The 10,158-nt window shown below is 46.3% G+C and overlaps 1 protein-coding gene across 1 annotated transcript; it reads left to right on the top strand.

Moving 5' to 3' along the window:
- The first annotated feature begins 328 nt into the window (after window positions 1–328).
- Window positions 329–10,006, top strand: taf7 (TAF7 RNA polymerase II, TATA box binding protein (TBP)-associated factor). The gene is made up of 13 exons (XM_048231802.1): window positions 329–627; window positions 944–1,002; window positions 1,098–1,174; window positions 1,663–1,741; window positions 2,914–3,047; window positions 3,419–3,539; window positions 4,129–4,187; window positions 5,292–5,364; window positions 6,119–6,229; window positions 6,596–6,790; window positions 7,887–7,999; window positions 9,272–9,331; window positions 9,819–10,006. The coding sequence occupies exons 2-13, from the start codon at window positions 963–965 to the stop codon at window positions 9,861–9,863; spliced, it is 1,107 nt and encodes a 368-aa protein (XP_048087759.1). The 5' UTR covers window positions 329–627; window positions 944–962; the 3' UTR covers window positions 9,864–10,006.
- Window positions 10,007–10,158: the final 152 nt, after the last annotated feature.

The following is a 10,158-nucleotide window of genomic DNA, read 5'->3' as shown; positions in this document are numbered from 1 at the left end:
TTCTGTGGAATTGCCCAGTGGGGTTTAAGGCGTTGACATTTTTTAGCATCTTTTCCTACAGCATTTATTCACACTCTCACACACACTGAGGCAGGTGAGCTAATTTTGTCATAAATTCACATAAAGTTTTAAATCTGAAATACATTTGTATTGAATTGTAAGATGTAATTTTAAGAAATATGTTTGAAATGTTTAAAGACACCTCAAATGTTAATTTAGATTCCATAATTAAGATTTATTGGACAGATTTGGACACCAGTCCAAAAAACTAAATTCTCATCCTGTACGCAAGAGGGCGATACAATTTGCTCGACTAAAAACCTCCCGAGGCGGCAGTCGGTGAACTGATTGGAGAGGAAGATCAAAACAAGCACATCGGTTTTCCTGTCTGGAAGACTGCTTGTTGGTTATAACTCTATTACATAAAGAATTAACATATAAACATACATATTGTAATACATAGTGTACTTCTTCGTGGTTTGTGAAACGATTGTTTTGCTCATAGCATGTCAGTAGTGTAGGTGTAGACGTTATTGTCTGCTAGCTAGGTAGCTAGATGCTAGAAAGGTTAGCTTAGCCTAAACAAAGTGAATATCCTATTATTACAACAAGAAAGGTACATTGGTGGTAAGTGGACCTATTTTCTGCATTCATAACAAAGTGTACAACGTCTTACCATCCCTTCCCACTCTCTGTCTCTGAAGTATTATCCTTACTCATATTAGTTATGCTAGCATGCATTTAAAACATCAGTGACAAATGCTGAGACACTTAATGTAAACGTTAACGTTGTTTGCTATGTGTATGCTTATATGCTTGTATTCATGCAGCATTTGAATGACAACTAATACTATGCTGATTTGGATAGTTTGTTGAAAATATGTTCGTATCACGTCAGGAAGCTCTTGTGTGCGTGTGCCGTTATACGTTTGTGTTATTGCAGATAGGAACCGTCTGCCTTCATGCAGAACAAGAAGACCAAGATGACTTCGAAAGTTAAAGGTCTGTTTTGCTGTATCTATCTATTCTTAGCATGAACACGTCGTTACCAATTCCTTGTTAAGATCTATTTAACAATATTTCTGTCATATTTACAGTGGGCAAGGTGGGCTCCAAGAACAAGGAAGACGCCCCCCACGAACTGGAGAGTCAGTTCATTCTTCGTTTACCTGCGGTAAGGTTTTGAGCAATGATTTTCCACCGTGCCTGTCACATGGCAGGGTCTAGTACCTGTCTCATCTTCGCTGAGATCACCACGGCTGTGTGCCACCAAATGAAACCCTCCACTAGCCCACTAACCGCCTTTTATCGAGTATATTTGGAATGCAAATGCACTGTTATAGATGTTTGCTACACTGCGTTGTTATTGCAGTAGCAGTAGGAGCAAAAACTGTACTTATACTGGTGGTGCGTCTTATCTCCTACTGCCCCACTCACCTACTGTCTCGTGCCTCTCATTCTAAGTGGAAAACGATCTGAAAATCATGAGTAGATTTGTCAGAAATGCAAAATTATGTTTTAAGTACAATTTTTGCCATTTATACTGTACATATCCAAAATACAATGCAATACAAATCAACTAACACAATGCAAAGTCTAATGTGTCACTCCAAGGCAACATAGAGTAAAGTTGACCCTCTTGCCATCATTTTTGCCTTATAGGAGTATGCCTCAACGGTCAGAAGAATTGCCCAGTCCAGTAGTATGAACACAAAAGACAGACTCACCATTGAGCTTCATGGTATGTAAAAGAGTGTTATTACATGGCTGTATAAATTATTAGGCTGTGCTTTTCACTTTTTTTGCCAAACATGTATGTCCATTTTGTCTGGTCAAAAGTTTGATAGAAAGGAGTCCAAGAAATGGTGCCCAAATAGGAATAACTTTGGCACAATTCTGTCTGTGGTAGCTTGGTATTTCCTTTCTTCTGTCATCATCTCCTCAAAGCAAGGTAATAACAAATCAGTGGAAATGTAGTCACTGTTGGGTCGTGAAGCGATAATGCATTTAAAGCAATGTCATCATGTGAGCCATGTCATCATGTGAGCCAGAGCCGATATGGCCAGAGCTGCTTGCTCTGTAAAGGTATTTCTGTCCCACCCAAATTTGCTGAACTACTTGCAAAGTAGCCTATTCATCACAGACATCACATGCATCACACGAAAGAGCTTTTTCTCAGCTTTTAAACAATGTTAGTGGTTAGTTGTTGTGGTAAACGGTTCGCGAGAAAAGTAACTTTAATTTAATCATGTTTTCTGCGCCCGTCTCCCTACCCATTCATCTTGGTGGAATACTTCGCGAACTTTCCCTCAACACATGACAAACCATATATCAGAATAAACAGCAGACCTTACCGAACACAAAGGTGTAAAGCATTCCCCTGTACAGTTAGCCATTCCAGAGTAATCCGGTTTTAAATTTGCAGCAATGTCTATATGCATGTCTCCAACTTTGGGGTTCACAATGTGTTTAAATTGTTCAATGCATGATTTTATAACAGGCCAAATACAAAATAAATGTTACAAATATTGCCTAGATATCTGTAAACATTACAATCAGAGGATGTATACAGATAGGGCAGACAGACGCTCATGAGTTCATGCTTTGTTTTATCGCTGGATTTTAGGATAGCCTATTATGGCAACCGATTGCATTTCGAGCTTATCGATTCGGCAAAAAGTCTAGGGTGCTTGGTAGTAAATTTGGCGAGACACTTCGTCTATGTGAAAAGGACAGGCCCTCCGCGAATTTGGTACATAATTTTGCGTGGATTTTGGCAGTGTGTAAGGGCCTACTATATGTGTCATATAGTATGTCACAGTGGAAACACTCTGCATGGCTTCATTCCTAGTTGACAGGTGTGTGTCTCCTTTTTGTATCTTTGTAAATAACATGCATCCTCTGCCCCTAAAGCTGATGGTCGCCATGGCATCGTGAGAGTGGACAGAGTGCCTCTAGCCTGCAAACTGGTGGACTTGCCCTGCATTATAGAGTCACTGAAGACCGTCGACAAAAAGACCTTCTACAAAACAGCTGATGTGTGCCAGGTATTCTCCCTTAATAACTTATGACCGTCTGTTAAACTCGCCGGGAGTTCTGTCTGAATTAGATTCCCATCTAATTAAAAATTCATTATCAGAATCAAGTGTATGTTGTTGAGGCTCCGGCCATTGGTGTCTGTCTCGCACACAGTACACAAAAACGGTGCACAATATACAGACCATGTGATTGTGCATCTTATTTCCAGACAGGTCACAATATACAAGTAAAATGCACACTAATACACAAACACACACAACACAAACAAAACTCGTGTCTCCGTGAGAAGAGGCTGTGTCTGTCTGACTCATTCCAATGTGGGTGTGTAGCTGTTGCTTTGTCGCTGAATATTTCATGCTTTTTATGCCCCGCTGTGCAGATGTTGGTGTGCTCTCTGGATGGGGACCTGTACCCCCCTCTAGAGGAGCCCACTGGTACAGCAGACAAGAGCAAGAAAAAGGACAAGGACAAAGACAAGAAGTTTGTCTGGAACCATGGCAGTAAGTGTCTCTCCAGTCAGATATGAGCAGGGCTCAGGCTAGCTGTTGACATGCGTAGAATTAGCACACACCCTGTGCTTTGAACCAAGAGTGCAGATAATTATGATGTCACATTTTTCTTAAAGTTTCATGAAGAGATCATTGAGATCACATGAATATAAGTATATTTCAGCATGTTCAAAAGTGGACACCATTTTTAAATACAGCTAACGTGTTTTTGTTAGGGTGAAGAAGCCATTCCTGAGATAGAAAATGCATTTAACTCTCCAACAGTGTAGTCTGATGCCTGTCGATTTGTGTGAAGAAGTAACTAAAGGCAATAGCGGTCTTACCCACCACTATATTACAGTAACGCTTCTTAAACAGTACATTTGCTTGCTTAGACTTTCCTGTGTGAAACAAGTGTAAGTGCAAGACAAGTGCTCAAGGCTGTACTGTAGGATGAAAGGAAGATGAATGGCCTTGCGATAGCCACGGCACGCTCAGCCTTGTGGATGCGTCAGCTGCTGCCGCCGTTGCTGCCATGTGCTGTTGATTGAGCTGTTTAACACACACACACACTCACACACACACCTGTCTTGCCCTTCAGTCACATTCCCCTTGAAGAACACGCGCAAGAGGAGGTTCAGGAAGACTGCCAAAAAGAAGGTGGGTTGCGCCTTGACACTCTTTTGTTACTCGTTTGTTCTTCACCTCCGCCGCACTTGTCTGTAACACCTTCTTCATCCTCTCGTCTGTCTTCTGATGAGGTTATCAAATCCTACACAGGTCTTATTTTGTTTGTTTGAAATAACAGATTTACATTTAGAACTGAGTAGGGAGGTTGTGGGGGTGGGGGTGGGGGGGGGGGGGGGTGAGGAAGAGAAGTGAGCGTGCTAGGAAGTAAAGAGTGGAGATTTACATATAAATAAAGTCCTCCATCTTGATGCGCCGACCCCCCTCTGGAGGCGCAGGGGGAGAAAAGCTATTTGCGGCTGCAAAGTGGAGCTTCTGCAGCGGACGCTTGGGTGGTGGAGGAGGAGGTGGAGGGGGGATGGAGGGAGAGGTGGGAGCCCGGGGCGGAGAAAAGGCGAGCCGAGGAGTAAATCACCTGTGAAACCCAGCAGGCCGGGATCAATCCAGCCCCCTCTCCCACCACCACCACTACCACCACCCAGCCCAGTCCACAGAGCCCTGTTTTAATCGCTAATGTGCTACCTGGCTGGAGGCCAGGAGGCTGCGCTCAGATCAGTGGGAACCGGGAAAGATGGGGGGGGGGGGGGTAGCCCACCAGGGCTGAGGCTCAAAAGAGTGAGTGATGAGATGGAGATGGGACGGTGTGGGTGGGTGAGGAGGGAGGGAGGGAGGGATGGTTAGAGAGAGGGAGTGTGAGGGCAATAACAGGGTTGTGTGAAGGAAGAAATGGGGCATGGATGGAGAAAAGTGAATAGGACTTGGGTGAATGAGACGTCAGCTGCAGTACAGAAAAAGCCAGGAGCTCCCATACTCGCCCTGCATACTTTTGTTGGGGCATTTTGATGGATAAAGACAAGACTTTTCAATCATTAATTTTGCTTGAACTGAGGCGACTCTACCTAACTACACAGTAGAAAGAGTCCTGCATGCCGACATGAATTTCTGCCAGTTTCTGGCAGTTTATTTGCACAATGGAGGGGCCATAAATGAGCCATAATACTTGAGGGGGAACAAATGAATGATGGAGGCATTGGATGATTGAATGGATGAGTGACATGCTGTGTGTGTGTCCTGCAGTACATCGAGTCCCCTGACGTTGAAAAGGAGGTGAAGCGACTTCTCAGCACTGACGCAGAAGCAGTCAGCGTCCGTATCCTTCCAGAAGCCACCCACACACACACACTCTCTCTCTCTCTCTCTCTCTCTCTCTCTCTCTCTCTACCTCACTCACTCACTCACAATCTCTCTGTCTCTAACACTCTAACAGATATAAGCTCCAGTACTTTAACACATTTTAACACGTCACGCAGGCTGCAGAAGCAGACTGGCGCTTGGATAAACTTGTTTACAACCCTGCACATCTCTCTCCGTCTTTTAGTCTGTGATTAAAGCCGCTCTGGTTCCATCTCCCCTGCCTTGTGTGCCCCCCACACACACACACACACCCACCCTCCCACTCCACCCACCCACTCCAGTTATAGCATCAGAGAGCAAATGAGCCCACTTATCTCTGTTCTGCATAGCGCTGCCCACCAACATCTCAGCACTCCCAGAGAGAGAGAGAGTGTCAGAGTCAGAATAGAGAGAGAGAGAGACAGAAATAGGAAGGGGGGGGGGGGTTGCTGTGCATTAGTATTCATAGTGCAGTGATGAGCCATCATTAACCAGCACTTGTTCCAGACGAGAGATTAGGCCTCAGCTCTGGCCTGGCTTTGCACCAGATTCTCCACTGAAGAGCGCCTGATGTAATCCTGGATGAAGATTAATATGTGTCAGTGCTGTTGTAGCTTAATGAGTGGGCTTAGCACGCTAAATGTCAGCAGCAGAGACTTGGAGGAGAGTGGTGTAAGTGAGTCGTAGATATTTTGTGTGTGTGTGTGTGTTTGCCTTGACCTGGTGACCAGGGTGGGAGATAATCGCTGAGGACGAATCCAAAGAGGCTGAGAACAACGCGCTGGCCAACCTGGATTCCTCGCCTGGCACCTCGGGGAACAAGATGGGCCACGGGTCCGCAGGTAAGGACACAGCTACCACCGGGGGGTGGCCTCCACGCCGCCTGGCCTTACAGTCCGCTAGTGACCAGTGCGGTCTCATTTTCACCCTGCTACTCTTTTGAGCGCCTTCCTCTTGGGTGTCTATGTCCTTCTCTTTTCTGTCTTTTTCCTTCACTCTCTCTCTCTCTCTCACTCTCTCACTCTCTCTCTGTGACTCACTTTGGCACTTGGCCATCTCATTCAGTCTCGCACCACTTCCCACGTCTGTCACACTCTCACCCTTTCTCTGTGTCTCACTCTTTTCTGTGTGTGCGCTCTCTCTCTCTCTCTCTCTCTCTCTCTCTCTCTCTCTCTCTCTCTCTCTCTCTCTCTCTCTCGATCCTATAGCCCAGCACGACGAGCTGAGAGAGATCTTCAACGACATCAGCAGCAGCAGCGAGGATGAGGAGGACGAAGGGGACCGGCACGAGGATGAAGATCTGAACATCATGGACACGGAGGACGACCTGGAGCGCCAGCTGCACGAGAAACTCAACGAGTCCGACTCGGCCCGGGACCAGAGCGACAGCAACAGCCAGATAGGTGAGATGTGTGCGTGCGTGCGTGCGTGCGTGAAATTGGCAGAAACAGTCTATGTCTATGGATGCAGATGTACATGTACACACACACACATACACACACAGAGAGAGGCAGACACTCTCAATGAGAGAGGTCAATGAGACAGGTGTGTGTGTCTTTTGTAGCACACGCTTGGCCCTGAGGCAGCCTTGTTTGTGCGTGCATCTGCATGTGTGACTAAGTGAGTGCTTTAGCTGTGCATTTTACTATTCTGGACACACGCACACTCCCAGAGCCTATACATAGTTACTCATATCAGGCGACAGAGAACGGATCCTGGCTTCACCCTGCGCGGATCCACAGCGGGTGTGGCCCAGAGTCCCACTCGGTTTTCATTTGCGGCTCACGCGGCCCAATGAGAGCGCTGCGTGGGTGGTGACAGTGTAGTGACATCCCGCTCCCATTACCCAATTTGCCCCCCTTGTCCCCGAAAAACATCACTTCAGCAGAGGAAAGGGAACCCCATTAAAAGTAAGGGCACGTCTTGATCAGAGACAGTGGGAAGGAAAACAACCCTCTGAAGTGCACAAATGTGTTGTTTTTTTAACTCTCTTTCTCTAGCTTACCTCCCTTCCACACACACACACACACACACACACACACACACCCCACACACATACAGACACACACACACACACACACACACACTTATAACTTATATACACACAACAGGGGGGGCTGTGCAATTGCTGTCAGAGGTAGATAAAAGCCTTTCCTGCTCCTCTGCAGCCTCCCCCCCCCTTCCTCCCATCTAGGTACACAAACAGCCGTTTCCTCCCCAGTCGCTAACACACAGCACTGCAGCTGGGCCGCAGTAGGCCTCTGCTAAGCTGCTCACAGCCCTGCTGCTGCTCGGCTCGCGGGCCACCCCCAGGTCTCAGCAGCGCTTTGAAGACCCACGGCCCGATCAATAGAACTAATCGCTCTGCCAGGAGCTCGGGGCACCAGGGACTGGCCAGCTGGATTAAAGGGTGCAGATTTGGAGGGGTCTGGGAGAGCAAAAGGGTGGCCTCAGGTTTACTAACTGTCTGTCTGCCTGGTCTGTCTGCCTGTACTGTAGTGATGGAGTACCAGGTGCAGATCAACAACCTGAAGGCTAAGCTACAGGACACACGAGCCCGCAAGAAGCAGCAAGAGGAGCTCATCATGAAAGTGGAGAACCAGGCGCTCAAGGTGAGTCTATTTATAATACTCTTGAAATCAAACAAACACACACACACACACACACACACACACACACAATGAGTTAATTATTTCCATGGTTACAAAAGGGTGCATACAGATTTTCACATTCAAGCACACACAGATGTATTCATTTGCATACACAGAACATCATGTTGTGTATGAGCATCCTTAGGAGCAAAGCTAACACAGGGAGCTCATTATGAAGCTGGAGAACTGGCCACTCGATGGGGACAGCTGGGAAACATTACAAATGCCATTACTGCCCCCATGTACACATTAGCATTACTTAGCAGTGTTCCTGGGCACTAACATAGCCACACACATTTTCACATGCAAATACGCACACAGACTAAATTCAAAGTCATCTCCAGAAGAGAAGAATGTGTGCATTGAATATACGTATTCTATAGACACAATAACACACATTGGATGCATACATATACATTCTTTTTTGCACATATTTGTATGTGTTGCTCAGGACAAATGCAGTTGCATACAGACACACCTGCATCTATATTCACAAGGTCTCATGCACGCACACACACATGCACACTTAACATATTTCAATCCAGCAGGGCGCCTTCCAACCACACAATAGTCACATTCCCTCCCACCCAATCACACATCAACGCACACACACACATTCTCGCCTTCCGGTGATGTTCAGTGATGTATGCATAACCTTTTAACAAAATGACGATGCATAAAACATACCAAAATCTCATCGCTAGGCAACTTTTAAGACAACCCCTTCCCTTTCTCCCTCTGGCATAAATATTGCATTTTTGCCATTACCCCTTTTTTTCGCAAAATGCGCAGAAAACTCAGGGCATAAAAATTCATTGGCGTGCCAAGTGCTCCTTTGGGAAGATTAACAGCAGGCGAAATATCCACAGACATCCCTGTGCCTCCCCTTTGTCTGTCTATTTGTTCTTTTTTCATTCTTTTTCACTCGTTTTTGACTTTTTTTGAAATCCCCCCCTCTCCCCTCTAGTTTGGTCCAGTGCAGTTCAAGGCCCAGTCTTTTACTATTAGAGTCAGCGAGGACAGGGAAAGGTCATCTCCGTCTCGTTGGCATTCGGCTTGACAACTGGAGGCCCTTATCACAGAGATACGTGTACAAGGGGTGACCTGCCTGCGCACATCACAACTAGGCCCAGGCAGCTGCAACAGATATACTTTTTTTCACTCTACTCATCTCTCTCTCTCTCTCTCTCTCCTCCCACTCTCATTCTGTTTTTCTCTTCTTCTTTTCCACAGAATCGCTTCCAGGCCCTGCTGAATGAGATTGTTCATCAGGAGGACCGCGAGATGGAGCAGGTAGGTGTTACCGGCGGCTGGGAAACCCCCCCTCCTGGTTTTCCGAGGCGCTCAGCCAGCCAAGCCAAAACCCACTCACGCCCCCTTCCCACTCCCACCCCCACCCCCACCGCCTCGCCTCGGCTCGCTCTGCACCTGGGCAATTCAGCTCATCATCCTCCACACCAGCTCAATCAGGCCCATTTAAGCACTCACAATGGCTGAATTGGCACAAGTGAAATGGTCCTCAGGCCTAATCCTGATGGTCATAATTGTCATTATTGTGAATTTGGCCCCAGCGCGCACTGGCGTCGCGGTCCCTCCGGAGTCGCCCTGGCCCAAAATGAACAGCTATTTTTTATTAGGGAAAAAGGATGGGTCCGTGTCAGAGCACACGCTAATCATCACCCACTTAAATCACAATTACACCCCCGCAGTCGTTATCCATCAAGCCTCTCTTCTCACTCTTTCCTCTCTCTCTCTTCCCTCTTTCTCTCTCTCTCAACAGCTGGCGTCCCTTCAGGATCAGCTGGACTCCCTGATGGAGAAGTGAACAGCAGGTGGCAGCACTAAGTCAGGGAAGGAAGCTGGGTGACTGCCACTGTCACTGCTGTGAAATTAAATGACTGCTTTTCTTTGTTGAGATTGAAAGTTGGCTGTACGTTAATACACAAGAAATGTGTTCGTTTTGTTTTCATCCCCTGTAATATTGACCCATTTATAGTTGTTCAGTTGTAATTTGGAATGCAACACTGTAATGCTGATGTATGCTTTGAATAAACCATGATTTTAAAAATATAAATTTGCAGTGTTACCTCTGTTTAACAAGGTTATATGACTGTTGAGTT

The sequence above is a fragment of the Alosa alosa genome, chromosome 21 (genome assembly GCF_017589495.1).
Source record: "Alosa alosa isolate M-15738 ecotype Scorff River chromosome 21, AALO_Geno_1.1, whole genome shotgun sequence".
Lineage (NCBI taxonomy): Eukaryota > Metazoa > Chordata > Actinopteri > Clupeiformes > Clupeidae > Alosa > Alosa alosa.
This window is presented reverse-complemented; position numbering and strand designations above follow the sequence as displayed.

Bases quoted from the DNA above. Each gene is read 5' to 3' on its own strand.
- taf7 (XM_048231802.1), top strand. From the start codon at position 963: ATGCAGAACAAGAAGACCAAGATGACTTCGAAAGTTAAAG. The intron at 1,742-2,913 runs GTATGTAAAAGA...CTGCCCCTAAAG, and splicing joins ACTCACCATTGAGCTTCATG to CTGATGGTCGCCATGGCATC. The intron at 5,365-6,118 runs GTATCCTTCCAG...CCTGGTGACCAG, and splicing joins CGCAGAAGCAGTCAGCGTCC to GGTGGGAGATAATCGCTGAG.